The 25,813-nt window shown below is 39.8% G+C and overlaps 1 protein-coding gene across 1 annotated transcript in view; it reads right to left on the bottom strand.

The window, feature by feature from the left end:
* Nucleotides 1–21,060, bottom strand: part of GCC2 (GRIP and coiled-coil domain containing 2) — a 44,045-nt gene extending 22,985 nt beyond the window's left edge. The window contains exons 1-16 of the mRNA XM_045000717.1: nucleotides 21,054–21,060; nucleotides 17,695–17,757; nucleotides 16,876–16,960; nucleotides 15,969–16,033; nucleotides 14,392–14,496; nucleotides 8,943–11,432; nucleotides 8,153–8,222; nucleotides 6,775–6,875; nucleotides 6,588–6,686; nucleotides 4,997–5,116; nucleotides 3,278–3,442; nucleotides 2,728–2,832; nucleotides 2,313–2,337; nucleotides 1,993–2,154; nucleotides 1,271–1,371; nucleotides 1,065–1,142 (exon numbers count right to left, since the gene is read on the bottom strand). Coding sequence (XP_044856652.1) covers nucleotides 1,065–1,142; nucleotides 1,271–1,371; nucleotides 1,993–2,154; nucleotides 2,313–2,337; nucleotides 2,728–2,832; nucleotides 3,278–3,442; nucleotides 4,997–5,116; nucleotides 6,588–6,686; nucleotides 6,775–6,875; nucleotides 8,153–8,222; nucleotides 8,943–11,432; nucleotides 14,392–14,496; nucleotides 15,969–16,033; nucleotides 16,876–16,960; nucleotides 17,695–17,757; nucleotides 21,054–21,059 — 3,840 coding nt within the window. The 5' untranslated portion in view covers nucleotide 21,060. The remainder of the gene's footprint in view (nucleotides 1–1,064; nucleotides 1,143–1,270; nucleotides 1,372–1,992; nucleotides 2,155–2,312; nucleotides 2,338–2,727; nucleotides 2,833–3,277; nucleotides 3,443–4,996; nucleotides 5,117–6,587; nucleotides 6,687–6,774; nucleotides 6,876–8,152; nucleotides 8,223–8,942; nucleotides 11,433–14,391; nucleotides 14,497–15,968; nucleotides 16,034–16,875; nucleotides 16,961–17,694; nucleotides 17,758–21,053) is intronic.
* Between the last annotated feature and the right edge of the window lie 4,753 nt (nucleotides 21,061–25,813).

The raw sequence follows: 25,813 nt of genomic DNA, 5'->3' as shown, positions 1-25,813 counted from the left end.
TTTCAGCAATGTTAAAGCAGATTAAATTCTCAAATGAATGGACTGTGAGTCAGGATATGCCTCATATGATAGCAACAACAGGATCAGCACATCTGATAGTGTGACAGATGAACTGATCTGTAGATATAAGAGCATATGAGAGTTAAGCACAGGGCTAGAAGACAGGTGATCCTGAGTTCTAATCCTGGCTCTGTCATGGATTTGCTGTGTAGCTTTGGCCAAGTCACTTCATCTCCCTGCCTCAGTCTCCCTACTATGAAATGGAGATAATAATACACACAACTACCTACCTTGCAGGGCTATTGTAAGGATTAACTAGGTCTGTGAAGTGCTTTGTAAATTTAATAAATACTGAAGCATGTGTCAGTATATGAGGTTGTGTGACTGCATAAATGATGAAGCTAGGGGTACATATTGCTTTTCAACATCTGTTGAGATGAAAGTGAAAATCTTAAGAGCGTGTCACAGATAATGTTGTAAGCAATATGCAGGTGGAAAGTACAGTCGAAGACTTCTTTCTTACATGCTTTTAAGGTTTTGACTGGATGGAAAGTGTCCTGGAGCACCCTTAAGTGTCACTAAATGTAATTTTTGTTTATTTAAAAAAAAAACGCTAGGAAATTATTATTTCTACACCCTTGGTTACACCACAAGACAGGGAGGAAAGAGAGGAGTTGGATGGGCCCTGGGCATCAGAGAGAGAAACTGCACTGCTGGGACCCGCTCCTGGCAGTGTCCACACTCTGTAGGAAGCGAAAGGCTACAATGTAGCTCAGGAGAATCATCGTCAGATTTTCCTCTTGTATCAGAATCAACACAAAAGATACCTGTGCCCTTAGCACAAGCACAAAATAATTACAAGAAATTGAAAGACTTAGGGTACTATATTAAATGAAACACTTGAGGACAAATGAGAGAACTGATTAAAAATAAAATTAGTGATACAGCTTTTGTAACAACCTGCTTACATTCTGTAGCACTCAGCGTATATTACCCCATAGCATTCTCTCTAGTTTCTTATGTCAGAAAGCTTGTGCTAACAAACAAAGAGTGAAGTTCCTTGCCTTATAGACTTCCACTTGCTGCTGACTTGCCTCTAGCTCTCCTTTTAATGATGCTTGAAGTATTAGATGGTCATTTTCCTGCAGGATAAAGATATCTTGGTTAATTTAAAACACTAAATATTTTTTTTATTTCAAAATCTGAACTTGAAACTAAATTATAAGCATTTGGTATAATAAAAAGCATGTGCAGTATAATAAGCACTTACAGCTTGCCTTGAATCGGCCAGTTCTTTTTTGGTTTTCACTAGCAGTTGTTTTATTTGGGAGTTCCTTTCCTCATACTGTAGCACAGAAGACTGAAGAGATTCTAATGCAGAGATAATTTTTGATGAGCAAAGGAAAAAAATTGTATAGGGTGCTTTCATAAAAGTGTTGTAAATGTAACTAAAAACGAATGTTGCAAACAAGCAGTTCACCAAGAGTTCGACTTCAAATTTCCAGGTATACTGGTTTTCTAACACAAAGTATCTTCAAGCAAATTGGGGTTAGGCTTAAGAGGATGGCAAAAAAATGCAATATTTAACACACCATTATTTGGTAATATTTTTAAGTAGAGTGTTTTTCAGTCACTTTCAGTCTTTTTCAGTCACTCAGCTCTGTAAAAAGATTCTGAAGTGTCACTAGCTCTCCAGCTCTGGGATTAACAGAGACATGTGAGAAATGCAATTTGTCCGGTAAGGTATCTGACTATTAGTTTACTGCTTAGTAAACAAGTAACAGATGAACTACAATAATTCATTGAACACATAAGAAAGGAATTTTGATAAGTCTTCTTTCAATGTCTTTCTTGGTAGCCCTTGTCTCCTGAGCTGAGAATGTTAAGATATACATACATGATGTTGCCAAGCTGTTTGCCTCCCCACCACGTTGGATATAAGAAGTCCCATTGCAGACAATGAGAAATTTTAAAAGTTAATATTTTACTCACTTATTTCTTCTTGTAGTGTTTCTTGTTTTTGTTTTTGAATTCTGAGCTCTTGCTCAAGATCTTCAATTTTGCAGTTTTTATCTGTAATCTTCTGATTAAGTTCTTTCACTAAACGCTCATAATCAGCCATTTCCATATCCATTAGTGTGCTCTTCTGGCATCCTGTAGATTACATATTTTGTAGTCCCAGTTTAAAATTGCTTGGGCTGATTTGAAGGATTTTTGTTTTGATTACTCTGTACTGCAAAAACTGTTCCTCACAACTCCGATTTTTGTTAAAGTCTAGACTATAGCCACATACGCAACAGAGGAAAACTTACCCATCAGCATTCTAAATCTCATTTGCTTGTATCAGAATCAAAACAAGGAAACAAGTTAGAATATTAAAATTCTGTCTAGCATGTTCTAATAAGCATTCTAAAGGAATATGGCTCTGGAAAAGCAAAGATAGTCTTGTAATTAAGGCACTGGAGTTGGACTCAGGAGATCTGGATTCAATTTCCACTTCCATTCAGTCTTTTGTGTGACCTGGGCTAGTAACAGTTTCTCTATGCCTCAGTTCCCCATCTATAAAATGGGATAAGACTTCCTGTCTCCCACCCTTTGTCTTACTTGGATTTTAAGCTCTGGGGGCAGGGATGTTCTATCATGTGTTATGCACAGCACATAACACAGTGGGGCTACAACCTTATTTGGGTCCTCCAAGCATTACTGTAACAGAAACAATTACCCTACCCGCCGGGCCAGCTCTAGCTCCTGCATAGTTTTCTGAAGATGTTTCTTTTCCTTCTGAAGCTGAAGCTGAAGGTCTTCAAGTTCTCTTACAGCACTGCTGTGGTCCTGAAAATTAGTTTAAATGCTTTTTGGTTACATAATTTGAGTTCAAGAATGTCTGTTCATGATGTGTATGTCACAAAATTTATGTAGGTAAATGACAGGTTTTTGAAACAAGCTTCCTACCCTCCAAATTAAACCCCAGATGGATTATAAAATTAATAGCAACGTTATGACTGTATGTTAAACTAAGGCCCCATTCTATTCTCACTACTGACTATGACAAAACTATCAATGGGGGCATCAATTCTGTTGCCTGGCTTAAAGGGTCAGCCAGGCAACAGAATACGATGCTGTATCTGATCTATAAAGGCAACAAAACCAAACTAGTTAAAGTATTTTAAAGATTCCACTCTGACGGTTTACCACACTTTCAGGAAGTCTTCCCTTCAATTCATTCAGGGAATTAGCCCGTGCTTTATTTTTTATGGACCCACAACATTGCTTTTACCTTTATCTTTTGCTCTTTTAGAAATTTTTCAGCTTCCAGTTCTTTGTCGACTTTTGCTTTGGCTCTCTGTGTTTCTAATATCTGGGCTTCTAGCAGTTTAACATTAGACTGTAGAGTTTCAAGACGAGCCATAAGGTCTTCATTGGCAGAGTTTAGTTGGTTTTGCTAGAATGATATTAGTAACAAGATGAAAGTGGCAGTTAATATTCTTGAAATTCTTACAGGCAGAGATGCTGACTGTGTTGTTTTGTTGTTGTTTTTTAGAAAATACACAAGGATTTCCACCCAACAGCCTTTGTAAACTATTTCTGCAGATGCTTGAACATGACAGGACAAAACTGTGTCCATACTAACAGTTTAAAACCAGAATAGGAAATAGCCTGGTTTAAAAATGGGTGGCACAATTAGGACACTCCTACAACACAATTTTGACACTATATTACAACCCTGTTACGTTTTTTTTTAAGGGGTTGAGGGAGAACAGTGGGTAAGCTTGGAAAACTATTCACTAGCTCTTCAGGAACAGCATGCCAATCTCCGCTCAAATACAGCTGCCATAGTTCTGAGCAGATATTAATTACATCAATCCTTACACCAAAGAAGTTACTTCAATACCACCAAATGTTGCCAATGTATCTGTTTTAAATAAGATAAAGCTAAGGCACAGGTAAGAAATCTGTCCCTATCTGGACTAGAGTTGCAGATATTTAAAGGGTTTGTTTTGAACCACCAGCATTTTCACCATATGGTCTCACTGTCCTTCCCCTTGTTATGTGAATACAGAATTAAGGATGAATACATGAAAAAAAATTAAACAGCAATTTTGTTCATATTTTGTTCATGAAATATTTCATATCATCAATTTGAAAAAATTCACCTGCTGGATAACCAGTAGAATGTATTCAAGAGTGAGATTGGAGGCAAAAAAGGAGATTTTAAAGTCTCACGAGAGTATTTCAGCCAAACAATGATTGGATTTAGGCCATCATAGAACCCACTAATTTTTCAGATGTTTTGGGTGTTGACTGGACACATTTTGCCTCTCTCCTCAGTACTTTCTGAGGGAGACAGGAAGAAAAAAAACCAACAACTTCACTTCTAGTTTGAAACATTTTTAATTTACAGTTAGTATTAATATTTTAAAATAGTATCTTGTTTTGGTAAAAAAGGACACCAGACAAATTCTCAGTCCTTACTAATGGCTGCTGTATTTTGTGCCAAATAGACAGAAGGGATAGTATCAATAAAGGGTAGATAAAGCTCTGTACTACCCTTTTGATATACCGGACTTAAAATCTGTATGACCACTGTCAGTGTTGTGCAGCTGCTCTTTTCTGAGAACCAGCTCAAGCGCATATACTACAGTTGTTGACAAATGGGCTTAATTTCAAATTTCTTCAGATTTGGGCCCTGATCCTATAACTCCAAACAGGCCCCTATGTTCTTGCAGTCCAGAGAGAAATCTAGATATTTTTATAATGTCCCCTATTTTCATTTAATTTTTTTTCCAGATCCAAATATTCCAAACACTGAGATTTCTACTTTGTCAGAACACAAATATTAGTTTATTTGCTTGTATCTATTCAAAAATACAGAAGGAATTACGAAAATATTTACAGGGATAATTTACGTATGTCTCTATCAAACTGAAATGGGACTTAAGATCAATTACTTCATATTTGTCATAAAAATTATTTGCTCAGTCACAAAATAAGCTACCTGCTGAGTTGAAGTCTGTAGTTGTCTTGTAAGGTCATCCATCTGATGTTCAAGATTATTTGCTCGGTCCTTTTCCAAATCCAGCTGTTCTGCTTGCTTGTCATATTCCAGCAAAAGATTCTTGAAACACGCACAAAGCACTTTAATTGTTGTTAAATACATGGAAGCTGTGGTGTGCTTATAGCAAATAAATGGGTGTTTGCACATTCTTATTATTGTTCAGTACTTGATGTTTCTTATTGTGACATCAGAAGTACCATAGGTGAATTAAAGTTGCAGTTCCATTCTAGGTTCTAGTGAAAACAGCTCTTTCAAATTTTCCTCTCTAGATTTAAGTCATTCATTGAAGAGCTCTAAGTCACCACAGATTTTAAAAAAGGGTATATTAGTAAAATAATGACTGATTTTTTGGAAATGGGTGCTGTTGGAACCTTATCTTTTACGTTTCTTGAGTTGGCAATTTAACTGCATTAACAAGGGTTATTTCCCATTATATTTTTCTTTGTCTAAACTTAACATTAGCATTCAAATGGTCCTAATTAAAAATTCACACTTCAATGGAAGTAATGGGGTGAGGAGAAGGAATCCCCAAGTTTGCTGCTGGTATTGATTGGTGGGATACAGTTTTTACACTACTCTGGTTTCACAAGGCAGCAGCATTTTCTATTGATTTATATTCTTATAGCTGAAGTCTTTCCACCAGAAAAAGAATTTATTTAAAACTGAAAGAACTGAAGAATGTCAGAAATTTGCTGACAAACTTAAATACTGCATCCATGGTTTTCTCTTGTCTCTGATATTAAAGGCAATTTTTGGGAGCACTTTGTTGTGCATGTTTTAAGGAGACAGTTTTCTTCATGAAAGCATTCTCAGTATCACTGGTGTCCCTGTTTGACCATCTGGTCAATCCAGCCAGATAGAATGGATCAATGGCACTAAGGCAGTGAGCATATTAACAAAAATCTACTTCTGAGTACGCTACCTTACAACCTCACAACTCCACTGAGGCTTAGGCCCATATTTAAAAGTATGGTTAGATTTATGTACGTATTTTTAAACCAAATATTCATGCAAAGGTGAATTGCTCATAATACAAAAAGGTTAAGCAAACTTTAAGGGCAGGTACTGAGCAGGGAATATTTCCAAATACAAGGATGAATGTTTCTGAAAGTTGAGTCCATAAAAACAGGGATTATTGTGGAAACTCTTGCAATTTTAATTATAAACATAATTGTCATTGTTCTAACACCCCACCACACACACACACTTCATGTGAATAAAAATTTAATAAAATAAGTATAATATATGCTACTAAATGCCAGGTATAAATGGAGGGATCACTTCATCCACCACTGAAACCTCTGAGGTGAGATATGGCAATTGTTGAACAACACACAGCAACATTGTACAATAGTTTAGGACAGGAAGCAAAGAACACTGAAGCTACAGAGGGAAATTAGGTAGGCTGACTGTAATTATGCAGTAGTGAGTCATGGACACATCAAACTGGAATCAGGCTAGGAAATGCCATTTCTAAATAATATTTTCTGATAAATAAAGCATTTTTGAAGATATAGTTAGCACCTCTTACCTTATAGCTTTCTGCTCCTTGGATGATGTCCCTCATAGAAGTAGACATCTGATCTTTCTCTGATTGTACCAACTCTAATTCTTCTCTCAAAGACTGCACCTTATTTCAAAGCAATACGTAACAGTGTGATTACAACAGAACCTTACAGTGCCAGAAAGCTCTTCAATATGCGATCTAAATAACTTACCTCTTTTCTGCTAGAATCTAGTTCTTTCCTTGCTTTCACAGCAATGACTTTAACTTTATTTAACTTCTCTTCTCTCTCTGCAGATAGCTTTTCCAGACATACTAACACAAAAAACAGAAACGAATTCATCTACGCAACGGAATAAGTAAAATACAAAACTAGTATCTACATGATTTTGAAAACATTAGCAAAATAAAAAAGTATATGCATCCATTACTACTGAAAAACAGGAAGACATTTAAAACACTTCATTCACTTAAGCTCTTGGAGGCCTGGTTTGAAAGCTAAGATTCCCAGCAACACAAACAGTTATAATGGTGAACACTTCCACTGTTCCAGAGACATCCATTAGCAAACTTTGGTTTGTTAGGATTTTAAAACTCAAAAACCATGTTTCCAGCTTCTCCTGTGACAAATACAGTTGTTTCAGAATGCAAGGGTGAGGTGTTTATCTGAGAGGCGGGAGATTTTATTTCCTCCCTCTTCTCATGAGGCAGCTCTGAGGAGTTGTCCCAGCCATACAACTATTTTCCCTTAAAGAAAAAAAACCAAAAAACCCCCAAACATCCTTGCCATTATTTTTCTATACACAGAAGTGGGCAAGGTTCTCTCTGTAACAAGTCATTACCACTATTCCTTATTTGACTGCATGGGTTTTATAGGGAGCAAAACTGGGAGAGCAGTCAAACTCAGGGCTATGGTGCAGAACAATATCTTCTAGGTCACAAAGCCAGCCACTAACATTTACTAGTTTTTAATGCTTTGGGCTATCCTCATATGTGAAAGTGACTAGCTTTCTAATATAATTATGCTGGCCACTAATCTGCACTGTCATCTTGTTTGTTTTTTAAATGAAAAAGACACTGAACTATAAAGAACAGCTGACAGACAAGTACATTTCTGAGAACACACATTAAACTCTAAAATAGTCCATGAGGAGCCTATTATTTTATTATATTACCAATCCTCTTGGTGAAATTCAATGGTTTTGCTTCCAGCTAGCGCTAATTTTCTTTTGAAAGCCAACCAGAATTTTCAGAAGGCTTAGCTTTCTCTCTCAAAGCAAGCTATATTGTTCAGTGGAATCTTAACAGTTACCAATTTAAAATATTAAAGATTATTCCCCTCCATATGACAGTTATTAACCGGGGTCAATTGTACAGAGACAGTGATACACAGATGTCTACCTTAAAATAAAAATATTAACTGTTAGGGTAACAGACCACAGGCATATTTTGAACCCTTATTGGACATCAGGAAGTCATCTGCTTATTTTAAGTATTTCTCATAAACTAGGGTTAAAAAATGAAAGATGAAGTATGTTAAATAATGGATTAAAAGTCACAACTACTTAAATACAAAGAAATAAGAAAAGCACCAATTTTTTCTTGTAGTTCTGCTACTGAAGATTGTTGGTCATTTTTTACAGACGACTTCTCCATGAAATCCTGTGATATAAAACAAAGATAATGAAATATTACAAACATTTTTGGTATTTGCTAATTCCTTGCATGTCACAATCAGAAGCTGAATAATATATATTAACCTTAAGGCCAGAATCTGGGCTATTTCTATATGAACTAGACATAAATATTACAATTTATGTACAATTTTATGTTTTCTTGATAATTTACAAAGATACTTAAAATGTAAGGGCAGGGAAATCATCCTCATAGCAACTGTTTTCCATCCTACCCTGTCAAGAACAAGAAAGGTCAGACCATGTAGTTCTGGCCAGCTGCTATTTCTCAGTCATTATCAGGCACTAACAATGCTCTGATGTAAGGAAGTTCCAGCAAACTTACCACAAACAGGGTAGGGCAGATAACTGATCTAACATCAACTTTAAGTTGTGCTTATTTAAGTTGTAGATTTATAACATTTAAGAGCTAAGAGACATTATTAAGTCAACTAGGCCATCCCTCCTGTAAATGAAGGATCATTTGTGAGGAAAGGGAGAAGATTATATTTTGCTCAAGTAAGCTTTTAATGCTAAAGTAACTTTAATGTTGCCTTTTTGGTGAGGCACTCTCCATTAGAAATACTTATTGAAAAAAAGCAGATCAGCTGATTGGGGGCGGTGGGCCATGAAATAATGTGAAAATACTTTTGAACCTTCATTAAGTGTTAGAGGTTTAGTCGTATACTGAAATAACAAAAAGCATTACCTTTAGAGAGGTCAGTTCGGCTTTCACATTTCTAAGTTCAGCCTCTCTTTGTTCTAGACTGAGTTTTAGGTTTTCTTGCTCTTCTGTAGAAGATTCCTTCTGTTGCTCTTGTATTTGGCTTTCATAACATGCAAGTTTTTGAGAGAGCTCTTCAATACAAGCTAGAAGATCTTGTTTTTCATTCCTTGCTTTCTCACTGGCACTCTTCATCTCTTGGATGTCTAGCTGCAATGCTGCTTTTTCTGTCAAAGCTCCTTCTAATTTTTCTGCTAAGAGACACTTTTCTTTTTCAAAGTTTTCCAGCAAAGATCTGAGCTCTACACATTGAACTACATTTTCTTCCTGAAGTCTCTCAACCTTCTGCTGTAAATTAACAACTTTTTCATCATTCTGCAAAGTAAGGCTCTGTTTTTCTTCTTTCATTTTTGCCAAGGATTCATTTGCAATCTCCAGTAAATTAATAGCATCACGTTCCTCCTCATCATCTGAAAGCCTGGACCCTATTTGCTCAAGCAAACCGTACAGCTGAGTTTTGACAAGTGATGCATGTGCTTGTTTGTTTTCAAGAAGCAAAGTTAAATGGTCTTTTTCTTCAACAGCAATTTGTAATTTCTTTTCTAAATTTTCAGCTTGTTCTTTAAATACTAGCCAATCCTCCTTTTCAGAGGTAACCTTTTCCAGATTACTACTTATTTTGTCTTTTTCCTTACTGATTTTCTCATTTTCCTTATGAAGAGTATATGCTTGAGATAACAGACTCTTTCTATCAAGCGAGAGAGCTTCCATTTGTTCCTCTAATTGCATTAACTTTTGGTTATTCTCCTCCTTCTCTTTTAAAGCTTCTTTTAGTGTCTCTGTTAAATCCTCTACATTTTTTTTCAGTTCACTGTTGCACTGGTTAACAAATTCTGCTTGTTGCTGAAGTTCCAGGACCTTTTCTTGTTCTTTTTTACACATTTCTTGGAGATTTTCTACTTCTTCACCTGAACATTTCAGTTCACTTAAAATACCATCTTTTTGAGAGGCAAGAGTAGTCACCTTTTCCTCCAGTTCTTTTATTGTGATCTCTTTTTGATCAAGAGAGATCACCATTGCCTCATTCGCCTCCTGAAAGCTGACTATTTTATGCTTAAGTTCTTCCACCTCAGCTTGTTTAGACGATAATTTTTCTGCTTCTTCCTGAAGACGACTCACTGTTTCAAGAAGAGCATCCTTGTCATTGAAAGCAGCTCTGAGTTTCTGTTGTAACTCACTGACGTCAGAAGCTTGCTGCTGCTTCATTGATTCAAACTCCTGACTGATCTTTCCAGCTGATTCCCCCAATTCAGTTTGTAGAGTTTCCAGCGTTTCCCTCAAACTCTCATAATTGAACACTGCTTCTTCCTTCTCCTGTATGAGCTTTTGATACTGTTCCTTAAGATCCTGTATTTCGAAAACCAATGCCATATTTTTCTTTTCTGAACTTGACAATAAAGTCTGATGTAGTTCCGAAATCTCTCTCTCTTGTTGTTCTCTCAGACTTTGAACTTCTAGGTTACGCTCTTTTTCAGTGATTTCATATTGGTGTCTTGTTGCTTGGAGCTCTGATTTTAGTTTTTCAATTACACAACAATGATCTTCTTTAGCAAGTTGCAGTTCATTAATTTTAAACTCCAAGTCTTCCCGCTCATGAAAATATTCATCCTTTGTGCGCTGGATTTCCTCCTCCAGTTTTAACTTAACATTATTCATATAGGTTAGTTCATCTTTTAATATACTATGTTGAGATTCCAGTTCTTTTAAACTATGTTCTAAGTGTTTGACCTTTTCTTCCATTTGTGTGTTCACATAAGTCTCTCTTTGTACATCTGTAACATCTGTCTCATTTTCATTTACAGCTTCTCTTAGTTGCTCCAATTCATGTTCATATTTCTCATTACTAGCATATAATTCACTCTTCATGCTTTCCTCTTTTACCAAGTGCTGCTCTCTTAAGTCCGGCTTTTGCCAATTTATCTGGTTTCGTTCCTCTTCATATTCTTTAGAAGTGGCTTCAATCTGACACATCAATTCTGAAACCTCTTCCTGGTGTGCACCCTTTACTTGCATAAGCTCTTCATGCAGATTATTGATTTCACTACAGTAATGTTGAGAATTATTTTTGATAACTTCTTGCAGATTTTTAATTTCTTTGTTTTTATCTTCACTGATAGTTTCCAACTGTTTATTCAGACATAAAATCTGTTCCTCATATGCATGCTTAATTTGCTGGACCTCTTCTTGTAGTCTTTTAGTTTCCTCTTGTTGATTACTATGAAGTTCAAGCTGTTCTGCAAGCCCCATTTGTTTCTTCACTTCTTCCTGCAGTTCTTTCTGCAGTTTGGCTAAGTCTTCATTGTATTTGGACTGTGCTCTTCCTACTTCATTCTTAAGGCCTTCAATATCTTTCAAGTGGTCAACACTTGATTGTTCCAACTGCTTCTGCAGTTCTTCTGTCTTAGTTACAGCAACCTAAAACAAACATATATGTCAATAATTACATAGAAAGAAACAGACAAACTAAAACCAAAAATAGATGAATACCCAGTATATGACTTCCCCACCTGAAAAATCAGTGACAAAGTAATTCATCTGCATAATAAATGCCATTTGAACTCATGCTAATGTGGAAGTTAGATATTAGTAACTAAACTGGTTAAATTTTACAACCTAATAATTTATCAAGTAATTCAGATACCTGCAAATTTGGATATTGTGATCTCTGAATTGCAAAAGTCTCTGTCTCATGGATAACCAAGGAAATCGGGAAAGAGTTTGGAATGAACAAGTCCTTGATGTTGACTAGTGTACCAGAGATGGAAGTCATATTAAGTTTTGTGGCTTAACAACAAATACCTTAAAATCCTAAATTATTTGGAACGAGGAAATGACATTTGAGGACTTAATTTAGAATGGGAGAAAAAATGTACAAGCAAATTAGGTGAGATAAAGGGCACACTAGGAACAGCAAACTCACTGCAGGATGCGTGGTCAAAAGACCAAATGTAACAGTGTTGGCAAGTTCAGAGGAGAAGCTGAAAGGAACGTTTTAAGGTTATGATAGTTATTGGATTCTTTCTGCACTTTGGTAAGGTCTGACTATGATGCTGGTGGACCAGATGCCAGCTCATACCAAGGTCTCATAGATTCATAGACTTTAAGGTCAGGAGAGACCATCATGGTCATCTAGTCTGACCTCCCGCACATTGCAGGCCACAGAACCTCACCCACCAACTCCTGTAACAGACCCCTAACCCCTGGCTGAGTTACTGAAGTCCTCAAATCATGGCTTAAAGACTTCAAGTTACAGATAATCCACCATTTATACTAGTTTAAACCAGCAAGTGAACCATGCTCCATGATCAGAGGAAGACAACCCCCCCGCCCTCAGGATCTCTGCTAATCTGACCTAGGGGAAAATTCTTTCCAGATCCCAAATATGGTGGTCAGTTGGACACTGAGCATTTCAGCAAGTTCCACCAACCAGACACCTGGGAAAGAATTTTCTGTAGTAACTCAGAGCCCTCCCCATCTAGTGCCCCATCACTGGCCATTGGATATATTTTCTGCTAGCAGTCAGAGATTGGCTACATGCCACTATAAGCAGTCACATCAGACCATCCCCTCCATAAACTTATCAAGCTCAGTCTTGAAGCCAGTTAGGTTTTTCTGCCCCCACTACTCCCTTTGGATAGCTGTTCTAGAACTTCGCTCAACTTGTGATTAGAAACATTAGCCTAATTTCAAGCCTAAACTTGTTGATGGTCCCCAGGCCTTGACTGAATACTGACAAATACATAGCTGGAATCAGTCTGGTTCACCTGTATGTTAGTATTGTTACAATAGGTATTGGGATTCCAACGTGTTTAGTGTGGCAACTTTATTGAATGCTTGTGAGTTGCTGAAAGCATTAATCTCACTTATAACATCTGTATCCCATATGGTAAGGTAATATTTGAGGATTTGCATTGTAAGCCTTTTTAACTGTGTAAATCACCTGACAGGAGAAAGACCTTAACTAGAGTGAAATGCTGGTCTCCAACAGAAGGTATTATGTCCTTCCCAACAAGGAAGGCCCATCAACATCAGACAGATTGGAGTGGAATATTAAAGAGGACAAAAGATTTTGTTGTTTACTCTCTCCCACTCCCCATGAAGATGAGTTTTGGAAATGAATTCCTCCCATCTGTGAGTTTGCAGCTCAGAGCAGAAGGGGGGAAGGGAATTAAAAACCCCTAACAAGGAGGAACTGTATCTCATTGCTGCTTGGATTCTGGAGGCTTAGCCTGGGTTAGCTCTAAAGGTCATGGAAGCTTCTATAATAAGCAAGCTCTATATTACTTTTTGAAACTTAAGAATGTAACTCATTTGTGTATGTATGTTTAACTGTTTTAACCTTGTGAATAACTCTTTTTTTCCCTTTTCCTAGTCATAAATCGGTATGTAGTTTGTTACAGGATTGGCTACAAGTGTGGTCTTTGATGTGAGATCTAAGGAGCAATTGACCTGGGATAAGTGACTCGTCCTTTGAGACTGGAAGTAACCTGACTGCTGTTGTGATTTGTGGTATAAAGGACCATCACAAGGGTAAGCTTGCCTAGGTGATGAGATAGATTGGAGTACCCAAGGAGTCTTTCTGTGACTCCATATTTAAGCTGTTACAGTGCCCAAGGAGTTTATATTTGAAAATTGATTGGTGAAATCTAACTACAAAACCCAAAGCCAATTTGGGGTTTGTACCCTGGTTCTTAATAGTCTGCCCTGAGGTTGGTACTCACCAATGCTCCCTCTAATATTTTACATCCATGTGTGGAATGAATTTTGTTATGTACACCAATATGGTGGGGGTTCAGAGTGTGGGTGGGGCTCAGGGCTCGGGTGTGGGGTGGTGGGAGGTCTCCGGCTGGGGATGTGGGCTCTGCGGTGGGGCCAGGGCTGAGGGGTTTGCAGTGCAGGCTGCCCCAGGGCTGCAGTGGGGAGAGAGGACTCCCCACCAGCCCTCTCTTGCCACAGCAGCCTAGGGCTGGGGGAGAGGCACCTCTCTCCTCCCCAGTCCGGGCCCTTGTGGCTGCACGCCTGCATTGCCCTTGATAGCCTGGTGTGCGGCCATGCAGCTTAGAGGCAACTTAGGTATCCACGCTCCTGAGTCAGGGCAGGACAACTTGACACTGACCATTTAGTCTGTGCATAACCCATTTGTTTTAAGACTTGCAAACAGATATTGTAATAATTTTGGGAAAGTATTTACACTGGTGATTATAATTAAAAATATACGAACTATGAGTATTATTAACTAACAATGAACAAAAGAGAATGAGAAAAAAAGGGATTAAAAAGTGAACCATACAATCATAATTATTAAACTAGAAAACAAAACTACCATGGACTAGAAATGTTTATAGCAGAAACATGTTATTGCTCATTTCACTACCTCTGCTTCTTGTTTCCTTTTAGCATTTTCTTTTCTGAGGGCTATGCACTGCTGTTGGATCTCTGCTTTTTCCAGAAGAACAGCATCCAGCCTTTCTGAGAGTGCCTAATTTGGAGAGAGAGCAAGAAGACTGTTAGGAAAAAAATGTGAAAATGCGGAGTCTCAGCAACCTTTGTGAGGCAATGCTACAGAGCTCAGATATTGGCTGTGAGATTTGCTGCACACTGTGCAACAGAAAACCAAGCTCATTACAATAATTACCTTCAGTCCATAGAGAGAAGACAGAGTATAGTGACAGCTATACTGCTAACAAAACACCTCCTACAGTTAATCTACTAAGCAGAATGAACTTGCTGCATTGGAAAACTGGTTTCCTATTTTATTATTTATACCTCCAGAAAAAAAGCTGTGTGTAAATAATTGTTTTAACCATTAAACTAATATTTAAACAATCTGAATCTTGTTTCAGTAGTTTACAGGTTCTTACACTAACTTTTCACCTGAGTAGCTACATAAGTTACTACACTTTCAGCAAGATAGATGCTTTCACTACTAAACTCAAAGTGCCAGTTCAAATCTAAAAATAGTTGAAAAGTGTATTTATTGTGATAAATTCACCAAATAAAAAGCACTTTTTAACTGTTGGACTGAGTAAAACTGCTGCCCCATTTCTTTATAGTGGCAGTGCAAATGTTCATCATGAGCTGAACTACTCTCCTATAGAAGAAGAAACTTAAGAAAAGAAGTTAACATTTTACTAGTAATATGTCATAAAACTGACACAAAAATTAAATATTTCCATATATGAAGTAAGACTCACAAGACACTTGGTGGAGAATGATAAATAAAGTGTCTTAAGTGCATGAGAAGGACTGGCCCCAGATAGTCTGAGTAAAATAGTTTGCTATTCAGTAAACACCACCAGTGGAAAAGCAGCAAAGAATCCTGTGGCACCTTATAGACTAACAGACGTTTTGCAGCATGAGCTTTCGTGGGTGAATACCCACTTCTTCGGATGCAAGTGGTGGAAATTTCCTGGGGCAGGTATATATAAGCAAGCAAGAAGCAAGCTAGAGATAACGAGGTCAGATCAATCAGGGAGGATGAGGCCCTGTTCTAGCAGTTGAAGTGTGAAAACCAAGGGAGGAGAAACTGGTTCTGTAATTGGCAAGCCATTCACAGTCTTTGTTTAGTCCTGAGCTGATGGTGTCAAATTTGCAGATGAACTGGAGCTCAGCAGTTTCTCTTTGAAGTCTGGTCCTAAAGTTTTTTTGCTGTAGGATGGCCACCTTAAGATCTGCTATAGTGTGGCCAGGGAGGCTGAGAGCTTGCTTCTTGCTTGCTTATATATACCTGCCCCAGGAAATTTCCACCACTTGCATCCGAAGAAGTGGGTATTCACCCACGAAAGCTCATGCTGCAAAACGTCTGTTAGTCTATAAGGTGCCACAGGATTCTTTGCTGCTTTTACAGAACCAGACTAACACGGCTACCCCTCTGATACTTGACACCAGTGGAAAGATTTCCAGGGGTCATTTATTATGTATAGTACTTCAAAAAAAATTATATAGTCCCACCTGAATAATATCATCAGCTTCTCCAGCAGCTGGTTTTGATTTGAGTTCAATCTCTTTTTCCAATTCTAAAACAAAAAAAATGTATATAAAAAATTTCACCATAAGGTTGTTTCACATTTCAAAGAGCAGCTTCTCACTTAGAAGATAATCAGTCACTTTATGAGATCATAAATATAATTAATGTATTACAATAGTATAGTAATGACATCAGATTTAAAAAATTTCAAAACACCAACTCAGTGTAAGTTAAGAATTTCCTGGCATATTAGTATTCAAAAGTCATAGTCATCAAAATGTACATTAGGTTGAAACTTGGTATATAAAAATGTGGTATTTGCCTTAAATAGATGGGTTAAAAGTTGTGACGCACTACATCAGTGAAAGGAAAAAGCAAAACATTTAGTTCTATCTCCACATGTGACAGTGTACAAGACCCTCTGAGGTCCCCTGCTGGAGGCCTTGTGGCCCTGTCACACCCCGCCCCAGAAAAGGGCAGTGGAAAAAGTCATCCAAGCTGTCTAGAGTGGCTGTGGGGGACATAGCCTATCAAATTGGCTGCTCCCTGCAGCCCCTATCAGGACCCAGCAGAGTAGTATAAGAAGAGCTGCAGGGCCAGCATGAGATCAACTCCTTGCTGGAACTGGAGGAGTGTGGATAGCTGAGGGAATGACAGGAACTCAGCCAGAGCAGAGCTGGCAGAAATGGGGGTGGGGGAAGAGGAAGGAGCTCTGGGCTGGCTGTTGGGACTCCATCAGGACAAGGCCCTGAGATAAGGGTGAAGAAGGTGCAGGGCTCTAGGGAAGTGGCCCAGAGTGGTCCCTTCCCCCCACACCCACTTTTTTTTTTTTTTTTTTTAGTAATACAAAAATCTTGGAACAGCCAAATAAATCCCTTTTCTGTGTGGTACCTGTGCATCTTGACTTCACTTTCTGCATAAGCATCATTTGCTTCTTCGCAAATTTGATGAGATCTTCCTTGGACAGCGTATCCAGCTGTAAAATGTGATAGGGAAAACATGTTTTGTAATCTATGCCTGATGACTATAACACTGAAAACAAGGAATATTAAATGTCTGACTTTCAAGATATTAAAATTTAGGGAATGAAACACGTCTTATCATATGTCTGTAAACACAATTTAAATGTATAGTGCCATATAAGTGACCCACTAATTCTACATTAACTTTTACAAGTTACTCCACAGGGCCTAAGTAGGCAATATCAATGTGAAAGTAAGACTCGGTTGTGAAGGGTTAGCATTCAGAGATGGATTAAAATCTTCAAACAAGTAAAAAAAAAAAAAAGGTCTGCCAAATTGAAAAAGCTAAGGAGTCATTTGAGAATAATGTAAATTGCTGAATGTTTTTAACATGGGCATGCTGTCTTAACATCATTGTACAAGTGGGAAGTAAATATAAATGAAGGAATCTATACACTAAAGAAATGAAAAGTCCATTGTTTGAACTGGATGCTGCTAAGTGTTTTCTAAAGGGTTAGTACATTTGCTTCCAGTAATAACTGCCAATAGCATTAACAAGATTTTTTTTCAGCATTCTCCAAAGTTTAACAGGGCTCTCTAGGTTTAACAACCACAATTTAATTTTGGCAATCAGAGGAGTCAATGTTTACCTTTTAAAATTAATCTCTCTTGACTATTCCCCCAGCAGCAGCTAGTGTCGCAGGTTGTAAATCTGTCCAAATCAGTTACATTTGTAAAGAAAGTTTACCTTCGATTTACCGCTTCCTGGTGTGGCATAGGAAGCCACCATATCTTGTCCAGCATCTTGCACCTGAAAAACAAAACAAAGCACAGCATGTCAGAACTGAACTCTTCATTAGACTACTAATAGAACTGTTTAAGAGCCTGTTGTACCCTTACAGTAGTTAACAGCTCTAGTAGAACTTGGAACTCAAGAAAATTAAGATTTAAAAAGAAAAAAATGGAAGAAATGAGTTCAGACATCCATCACAGATAGCTGGATCAGGATAGATGCATCACAGCATGATGTCATGAGCCAATATATTCTTAGAAATCTGCCTTTTAGATATGGAATTTCTATCCAAAGAGCTGGTATACAAAGGCTGGGCAAAATCTACTTATTTTGTTTACAACTGGTCCGGAAAGTATGGCTTGATAAGCTAGCAAAAGACCTGCCTTGAAGATGTGGACAAATGAAAATGCTAGTGGAAGAGCAGCATTTAAATGAACAGTGATTTTATGGTGGATCTCCCAAACTACATTCAAAGAGGTTTACATCATCATCTTGATCTGGGTTTGGAAGGTGATTTAATGTTCATGTATATTTGGGAAAATAGAATAATAGTAATGTAGGGCTGGAAGGAATCTTAAAAAGTTATCAAGTCCAGCCCCTGGGGATAAGTAGACCTAGACCACCTCTGACAGGTATTTGTGCAACCTGTTCTTTAAAACCTCCAATGAAGGGGGATTCCACAACCTCCCTTGGAAGCCTATTCCAGAACTTAACTAACCTTATCGTTAGAAATTTTTTGCCCAGTATCTAACCTAAATCTCCCTTGCTGCAGATTAAGCCCATTACTTCTTCTCCTATTGTCAGTAGAGACAGATAAATTAATCACTGTCCTCTTTATAACAGCCCTTAACATATTTGAAGACTTATCTGTCTTCTCTTCCCAGTTTTTCAGCCTCTCCTCATAGGTCAAATTTTCTAAACCTTTAATCACTTTTGTTGCTCTCCTCTGGACTCTCTCCAATTTGTCTATCTTTTCTAAAGTGTTTTGACCAGAACTGGACACGGAACTCCAGCTGAGACCTCCACCATTGTTCAGTAGAGCAGGACAATTACCTCCCATGTCTTACATGAAACACTCTGTTAATGTACACCAGAATAATATTAACCTTTTTTTGCAACTGCATCACATTGTTTACTCATGTTCAATGTGTGGTCCACTATGATGCCACAACCCTTTTCAACAGTATCATCTAGCCAGTTATTCCCGCATTTTGTAGCTGTGCATTTGATTTTTCCATCCTAAGTGACTTTGCAGTTGCCTTCACTGAATTTCCTCTTGTTCATTTCACACCAATTCTCCAGTTTAAGGTCATTTTGAATTCTATACCTGTCTTCCAAAGTTCTTGCAATCCCTCCCAGCTTGGTGTTATTAACAAATTTTAGAAGCATACTCACCACTCCATTACCCAAGTCATTAATAAAAATATTTAACTGAACCACCCCTAGGACTGACCCCCACTAGATGTGCCCGCCCAGTTTGACAGCAAACATTGAAAACCACTTTTCAAGAACAGTCTCTCACTTTATAGTAATTTCATCTAAATCACATTTCTCTAAGTGGAGAACCTACACTTTCCTTCATCTTTCTCTTGCGCCTAATGTATTTAAAGAACCGCTTCTTAATGCCTTTTATGTCCCTTGCTAGGCGTAACTCATTTTGTGCCTTAGCCTTTCCGTACATGCTTGTGCTCTTCTGTACTCTTCTTAGCAGTTTGTCTGTTTCCACTTTTTGTTGGATTCCTTTTTGAATTTCAGGTCATTGGAGAGCTCTGAACATGAAGAGACACTGCAAGTATAAGCTCAAAGTTCAAGCAAGGGCATATGAAAAAGGGATTGGGACTCCACACACAGACCTTACAGCCACTCTGAACAGACAGGATAAGAGATAGCGTAAGCTGTGTAGCAACACAACACTTCTGCCATGCTGCAGGTAGTATTTCCATACTATACAAATTGTATGCCTGATTCACCATTCTTTTCACACTATCAGACTAGATGAATTTATTTTCATGTTTATTTTACATGAGTAAAATTTTGATAGTCTATTTTAATAATTTGCAATTAAATCAGCTTCTAGTTAGGTAGCTACAATGCAAACAGATTACACAGAAGTACCAATCCTAAACTAAAGTTTTGTAGAAAATATACCAATTCTAGACATCTTTAAACCAATTATACCAAACTATGCCATGTTCTGAGATGTGATCACATAACTTAACAGTTATGTAACAGGAAAGTCCAGGGATCACACTGGATTTTTCAGTTTATTCCACACAGCAAATACAAATTACTTGAAAATTCCTTTGGAAGCATCTTTGTTTCTCTTTGTAACTGCAAAAAAGTTACATGAAATATACATGCCCCAGTGCTTGTGTGTGACAGAAATTACTTGCCACTTGCTATTATATTTATGCAGTCACTGGTTATTTCATTTGACCTGCAGAACTGAGGAAATCTATTCATTTAGCATACTTCTAAAATATTGGCAAGGTCCCACAGAACTCTTGAGTGCTCTTATTAGACTTTATAAAACTTCTAAGTCAGTATTGATCTAGTCACCCCCAACTGTGGTCAGGATGGAATTTTACCTCCCACGGTGACACTGACTAACCCAGCAGGTGCATAACAGTGTTTTCACTTCCCTCTGAAGCGTGAGATTGGCTCTGCTCCCACAAGGAAGATACCAGACTGGAAAAGTGCATGTGGGCTGGTTTACTGGGGCAATCACCATCACCCTGCTGTTACCATAAAACAGTCACAAGCAGTGTGAAGTGCGAGGATGTAGACAGCTCTCCTGCCCACCCAGAAACACCGCTGATGGGCAGTTTTCCAGTGACCCCTCTCCGCTAGCGGTGGCTTCCCAAGGCTCCGGGCAGAAATGAGGCTGGACTCTCGTTTTATAAACAGACTAATGTAAAGCCAGGGGTGACACTGAGGCTACCGGGTTCACGTGCCGCTCACAGCAGCCGGGGGCGGGGCGCGCGCACAGTGGGGTGGGTCCCCCGGGAAGGAGGCCAAGGGAGGGGGAGGGGGAGCGGTTGCACATGGGGGGGGGAGGGGTCACCCCCGCTCTCCTCCGCCCCGCCTGGGAGGAGGGGGGCCGGCGGCGCGCGGGGAAGGGGGGGGCGCGCGCGCCCAAGCTCACACCCAGCGAGATGCTGCCGCGGCCCCGGTCCCGCCGCGTGCTGGGAGGGGGCGCCCGCCAGTGACGGGTTAATTCTCCCCGCCCCCCCCGGCTCCGCTCAGGGAGAGCAGCGGCCGCCGGCCCCTCCCCAGCGCATCAGCCCGGCGGCGCTTTCCCCCCGCCCCGGTACCTCCATGGCGGGGCCACTCCCGGCGCGGCGGTCGGGGGGGGTTTCAGTGCCGCCGCATCCTGCTCCCCGCTTCCGCCTTCGTCACACCCGCGCGCCTCCTACGTCAGCAGCACGTCAGGCCAGAGATCGCAGTTTCGGGCCCTCCCGGCTGTTTCTATGGTAACCAGAAACCAGGGGGGTGGTTAGCCCGGGCCCGCCCATTTCCTGAACCCAGGCCCCACCCCCACGGGGCTGCGGCCGGGACGTGCCCGGCCCCGCCCACAAGCCCTGGGGCAGCGGCGGCGGCGGCGGCTCCGGGGGGCCCCGTTAGTCCCGTGACTCCGCATCGCCCAGTGAGCCCTCGCGCCCCGCGTCTGAGCGGGGCGAACCCCAGGCGGGTTAGCGGGGCTCGCTTCCCCCTTGGGCAAGGGGGGGGGGGGATAGTCGCGCACAGGGGCTCCACCTGCAGGACCCTAGAGCCCGGGCTGAAGCCTGAGCGTCTACACCGCACTCAAACAGCCCCAGCTCCCCGAGCCCGCTGGCGGGGCCCGCCAGGGGGTGTTCAGTGCGGTGTAGACACACCCCCCCCCCCCATGTGTATAACTCAAGCTTTGTGCCTGCCAGTGATTTTCTGTGGTCACCTGTGGATCCAGGCAGTGGTGTATAGCGTTAGGATCAGTGAAACTGGGTTAGTCACTCTGACAGGCAGGGTGGGGCAGCAGATAAGATTTATGGTTTGTCATATTGGTGACCAGGTTCTGGGCCTGGAGTGACCTGGCATGAGTTCTGTACTAATTTATTTAAATAATGGGGGAGGGAGTGTTTAGCAGTGATTCCCTGTTTTCTAAGTTGGGGGTCATGATTGTAGTCAATAATAAGAGTGCTGAATTGCCTGAGAATTTAAATAGCCTGTAGCAAGAGGTGAGACTTGAACTCCGGGACTCCTTTTTCCAAGGACAAGGAACTTTCTCCTGAGATTTATAGCCAAATGATAATTGAGGGGGTTTGCTTTGGTGTTTTCGCTAGGACTAAAAATTTATTAAATGGTTTAGAGGAAAACATTGTAAATGTAGAACTGATATTCTAGGAATCAGCACATGATGAACAATAATGTTGCCCAGGGTCAGATCTCACAGTGTTTTAGATTTCTTGCAAATGGAGTAACAGGAAAAGTGAGACAATCCAGTGAAAAAGTTACTACAAGGAGTGATAGTTGAACACTTATTCTTTCTGTATTAATTCATCTTTCATCATCATTACAAAAAAATCAAAATATTCTGTTTTGTTATTGCCATTTTACTAAATGATTTTTTGTTTGTTTGTTTTTTTTACAAAATAAAGGTTTAGAACTGCACTCTGTAACATAACCTTAACCAGTGCACCATAATACACTACCCTCAACCCAAAGTGGATCTCCTAATTATGTCAAAGATGGTACAAAGATGGTAGACTCTGCCCTTTAGCATGGGCATAGTTTAGGGGGCCAGGAAGGGCATTGCCCCCCCAAACTTCAAGCCTTGGACAGGTGTGGAATTTGCCCTCCACTCACAGCCTCATTGGCCTGACTGGACCTGCCCCCTGACAGACAGAAGTCAAATTTTGCCTATGCCTTTATGTAATAACCAAATATTTAATGCCAGATTTTCTGATATGTTAAAGCCGTTTTGTGCTCCTCTGGCAGTGAAAGCAGCCATAAAAGAGGTTTGAACAATTGCTTCAGAATTTCCTTATTTTAGGGAAACATAATGGTGATATAGAGCCACTTAAATAAATCCTGAGCTATATATTCACCGCATAAGGAACATGGCAGAGGAAAAAGGTGTATGGCCCAGTCTCCTTTACACTTCAGTGATCCCCAGCTACCAGACTGGCTCAGTGGGGACAAGGGCAGCTGGAATAAAACACAGAACCATGGAGGTTTGGGGCAACATAAGTATAGAATCATAGAATATCAGGGTTGGAAGGGACCTCAGGAGGTCATCTAGTCCAATCCCCTGCTCAAAGCAGGACCAATTCCCAACTAAATCATCCCAGCCAGGGCTTTGTCAAGCCTGACCTTAAAAACCTCTAAGGAAGGAGATTCCACCATCTCTCTAGGTAACCCATTCCAGTGCTTCACCACCCTCCTAGTGAAAAAGTTGTTCCTAACATCCAACCTAAACCTTCCCCACTGCAACTTGAGACCATTACTCGTTGTTCTGTCATCTGGTATCACTGAGAACAGTCTAGATCCATCCTCTTTGGAACTCCCTTTCAGGTAGTTGAAAGCAGCTATCAAATCCCCCCTCATTCTTCTCTTCTGCAGACTAAACAATCCTAGTTCCCTCAGCCTCTCCTCATAAGTCATGTGCTCCAGCCCCCTAATCATTTTTGTTGCCCTCCGCTGGACGCTTTCCAATTTTTCCACATCCTTCTTGTAGTGTGGGGCCTAAAACTGGACACAGTACTCCAAATGAAGCCTCACCAATGTCGAATAGAGTGGAATGATCATGTCCCTCGATCTGCTGGCTATGCCCCTACTTATACAGCCCAAAATGTTGTTAGCCTTCTTGGCAACAAGGGCACACTGTCGACTCATACCCAGCTTCTCGTCCACTATAACCCCTAGGTCCTTTTCTGCAGAACTGCCGCCTAGTCATTCGGTCCCTAGTCTGTAGCAGTGCATGAGATTCTTCCGTCCTAAGTGCAGGACTCTGCACTTGTCCTTGTTGAGCCTCATCAGGTTTCTTTTGGCCCAATCCTTTAATTTGTCTAGGTCCCTCTGTATCCTATCCCTACCCTCCAGCATATCTACCACTCCTCCCAGTTTAGTGTCATCTGCAAACTTGCTGAGAGTGGAGTCCACACCATCCTCCAGATCATTAATGAAGATATTGAACAAAACTGGCCCCAGGACTGACCCTTGAGGCACTCCGCTTGATACTGGCTGCCAGCTAGACATGGAGCCATTGGTCACTACCGGTTGAGCCCGACGATCTAGTCACCTTTCTATCTACCTTATAGTCCATTCATCCAACCCATACTTCTTTAACTTGCCAGCATTAGGACACATTAGGGTGTCCTAATTATCATATCTGCCCCTAGCTCCACCATAGAGCTTGTTTACCCTTAAAACTGCAGTAGCTATAGCACTTCAGTAAAGGGGAGAGCTTTTTCTGTTGTCATAGATAGTCCATCTACCCGAGAGGCGGTAGCTAGGTCCACATCGACCTAGCACTGATTACATTGGGGGTTTGGTTGGTTTAACTGAGTTTCTTAGGGTGTAGATTTTTCACATGCCTGAGTGATGAAGTTATACCAACCAAATTTCCTAGTGTAGATCAGGCTTTACAGAGAGAATGAGGATAGCAAGAATTACATGCTCAGCACTTTGGAAAACCAGGTGGGTACCAAAATATGAATTTAGGATCCTATTTTTGAATATCTCAAATGAGGCACAGAAAGAATAAGTGATTTGTTGGAAGTTGTACAGATTTTCAGTATCAGAACCAGTGACAGAGAGTGGACATTGTGGCTCTCAATCCTGTGCTTCAGTTAAGGGACATCCTTTCACTCCCAGGGAAGACCCACCACATACTTTTAAAATGTGTGTGTTTTTATTCCAGCTCTGTCTGCACTTTCAACATGATGATAGTGCTTGATATGTTTGACATTTCACTATAAATAGTTAATTTTTGATGAGAAATTGTTTGGGAGAAACATTTTAGTGATATTCTATTTACAATTCACAGGATTAAAACTGAATATCAGTGAATTAATTAAAGGAGAATGGCTATTAATGAAAAAATGTTATGTTAGTCAAAACATTCTGCTGTCTTCAGGGAGCAATAATTTGCATTTTTCCAACTCTGCCTATTGTCACTGATATTTTAAAAATTTAAATAGCAAGCACTGAAAGAAGATAGAATTGTTATTCATGCAAAGCACAAAAGTTGATTTTCATAACTTTTTATTTCAGTGCATTCACTATGTATAGATTCAAACCCCCTTAATTTCTTCTGAGTTGAGTCCTTTAATGTAAGCACTTATTTTAGTTCAGTCAAATTTTGCTTCAATGTAATAGTTGAAATAATTTTCCATTGCATAGTGGAAAATGCCTTCTAGTAAATAGGGAGAAAAGATCATGGTGACCCCTACAGAAATATACAAGATTCCTAAAACATAAAGTAAGTGTAATTTTAAAGTAAATACTGTACTTATCAAAGACAGGAAATGAGTAATAGAATATTTTTTCATCAAAGCCAACTCTGTGTCATGAATAATATAAAGAGACAAATTCTGTGCAATGAAACCCCATTTGTACTCAGAGGGCAGAATTTGACAGATAATATCACATGCTGGTTTTGATCTGTACTAAGAATACCTCTGTTAGGTATTCTGTTAGGTATTACATTGTCTCTCTGGGTTCCTGGAGACACCTAACAGATCATGAGGTGGGGATACATTCTTTAAATGTAAATAATTGATAGCCTCTGGTAACACCCAACACAGCATAGAAGAAGAAAACAATAGACAGACTGTAGTTCAGCAGTGATTCTGCTTGCTAGATCTTTGTCAACCTCTATTGGCCCAAAAGAGAAACTACACCAACAAGCATTTCTTGTACTTTTTCTGTTAACTGTTAGCCAAGACAAAGGGTCTTTGCAGTGGTGCAGCTGCTTAGCTGTAGTGCTTTAGCAAAGACATTACCTATGCTGATGGGAGACAGGCGTCTCCCATCAGCATAGGTACTCCACCTCCCCAAGAAGTGGTAGTTATGTCGACAGGAGAAGCCTTCACCC

The sequence above is a fragment of the Mauremys mutica genome, chromosome 1 (genome assembly GCF_020497125.1).
Source record: "Mauremys mutica isolate MM-2020 ecotype Southern chromosome 1, ASM2049712v1, whole genome shotgun sequence".
In the NCBI taxonomy this organism is placed as follows: Eukaryota; Metazoa; Chordata; order Testudines; family Geoemydidae; genus Mauremys; species Mauremys mutica.
Note: the sequence above shows the minus strand (reverse complement) of the source record. Positions and strands in the feature narration are given on the sequence as shown.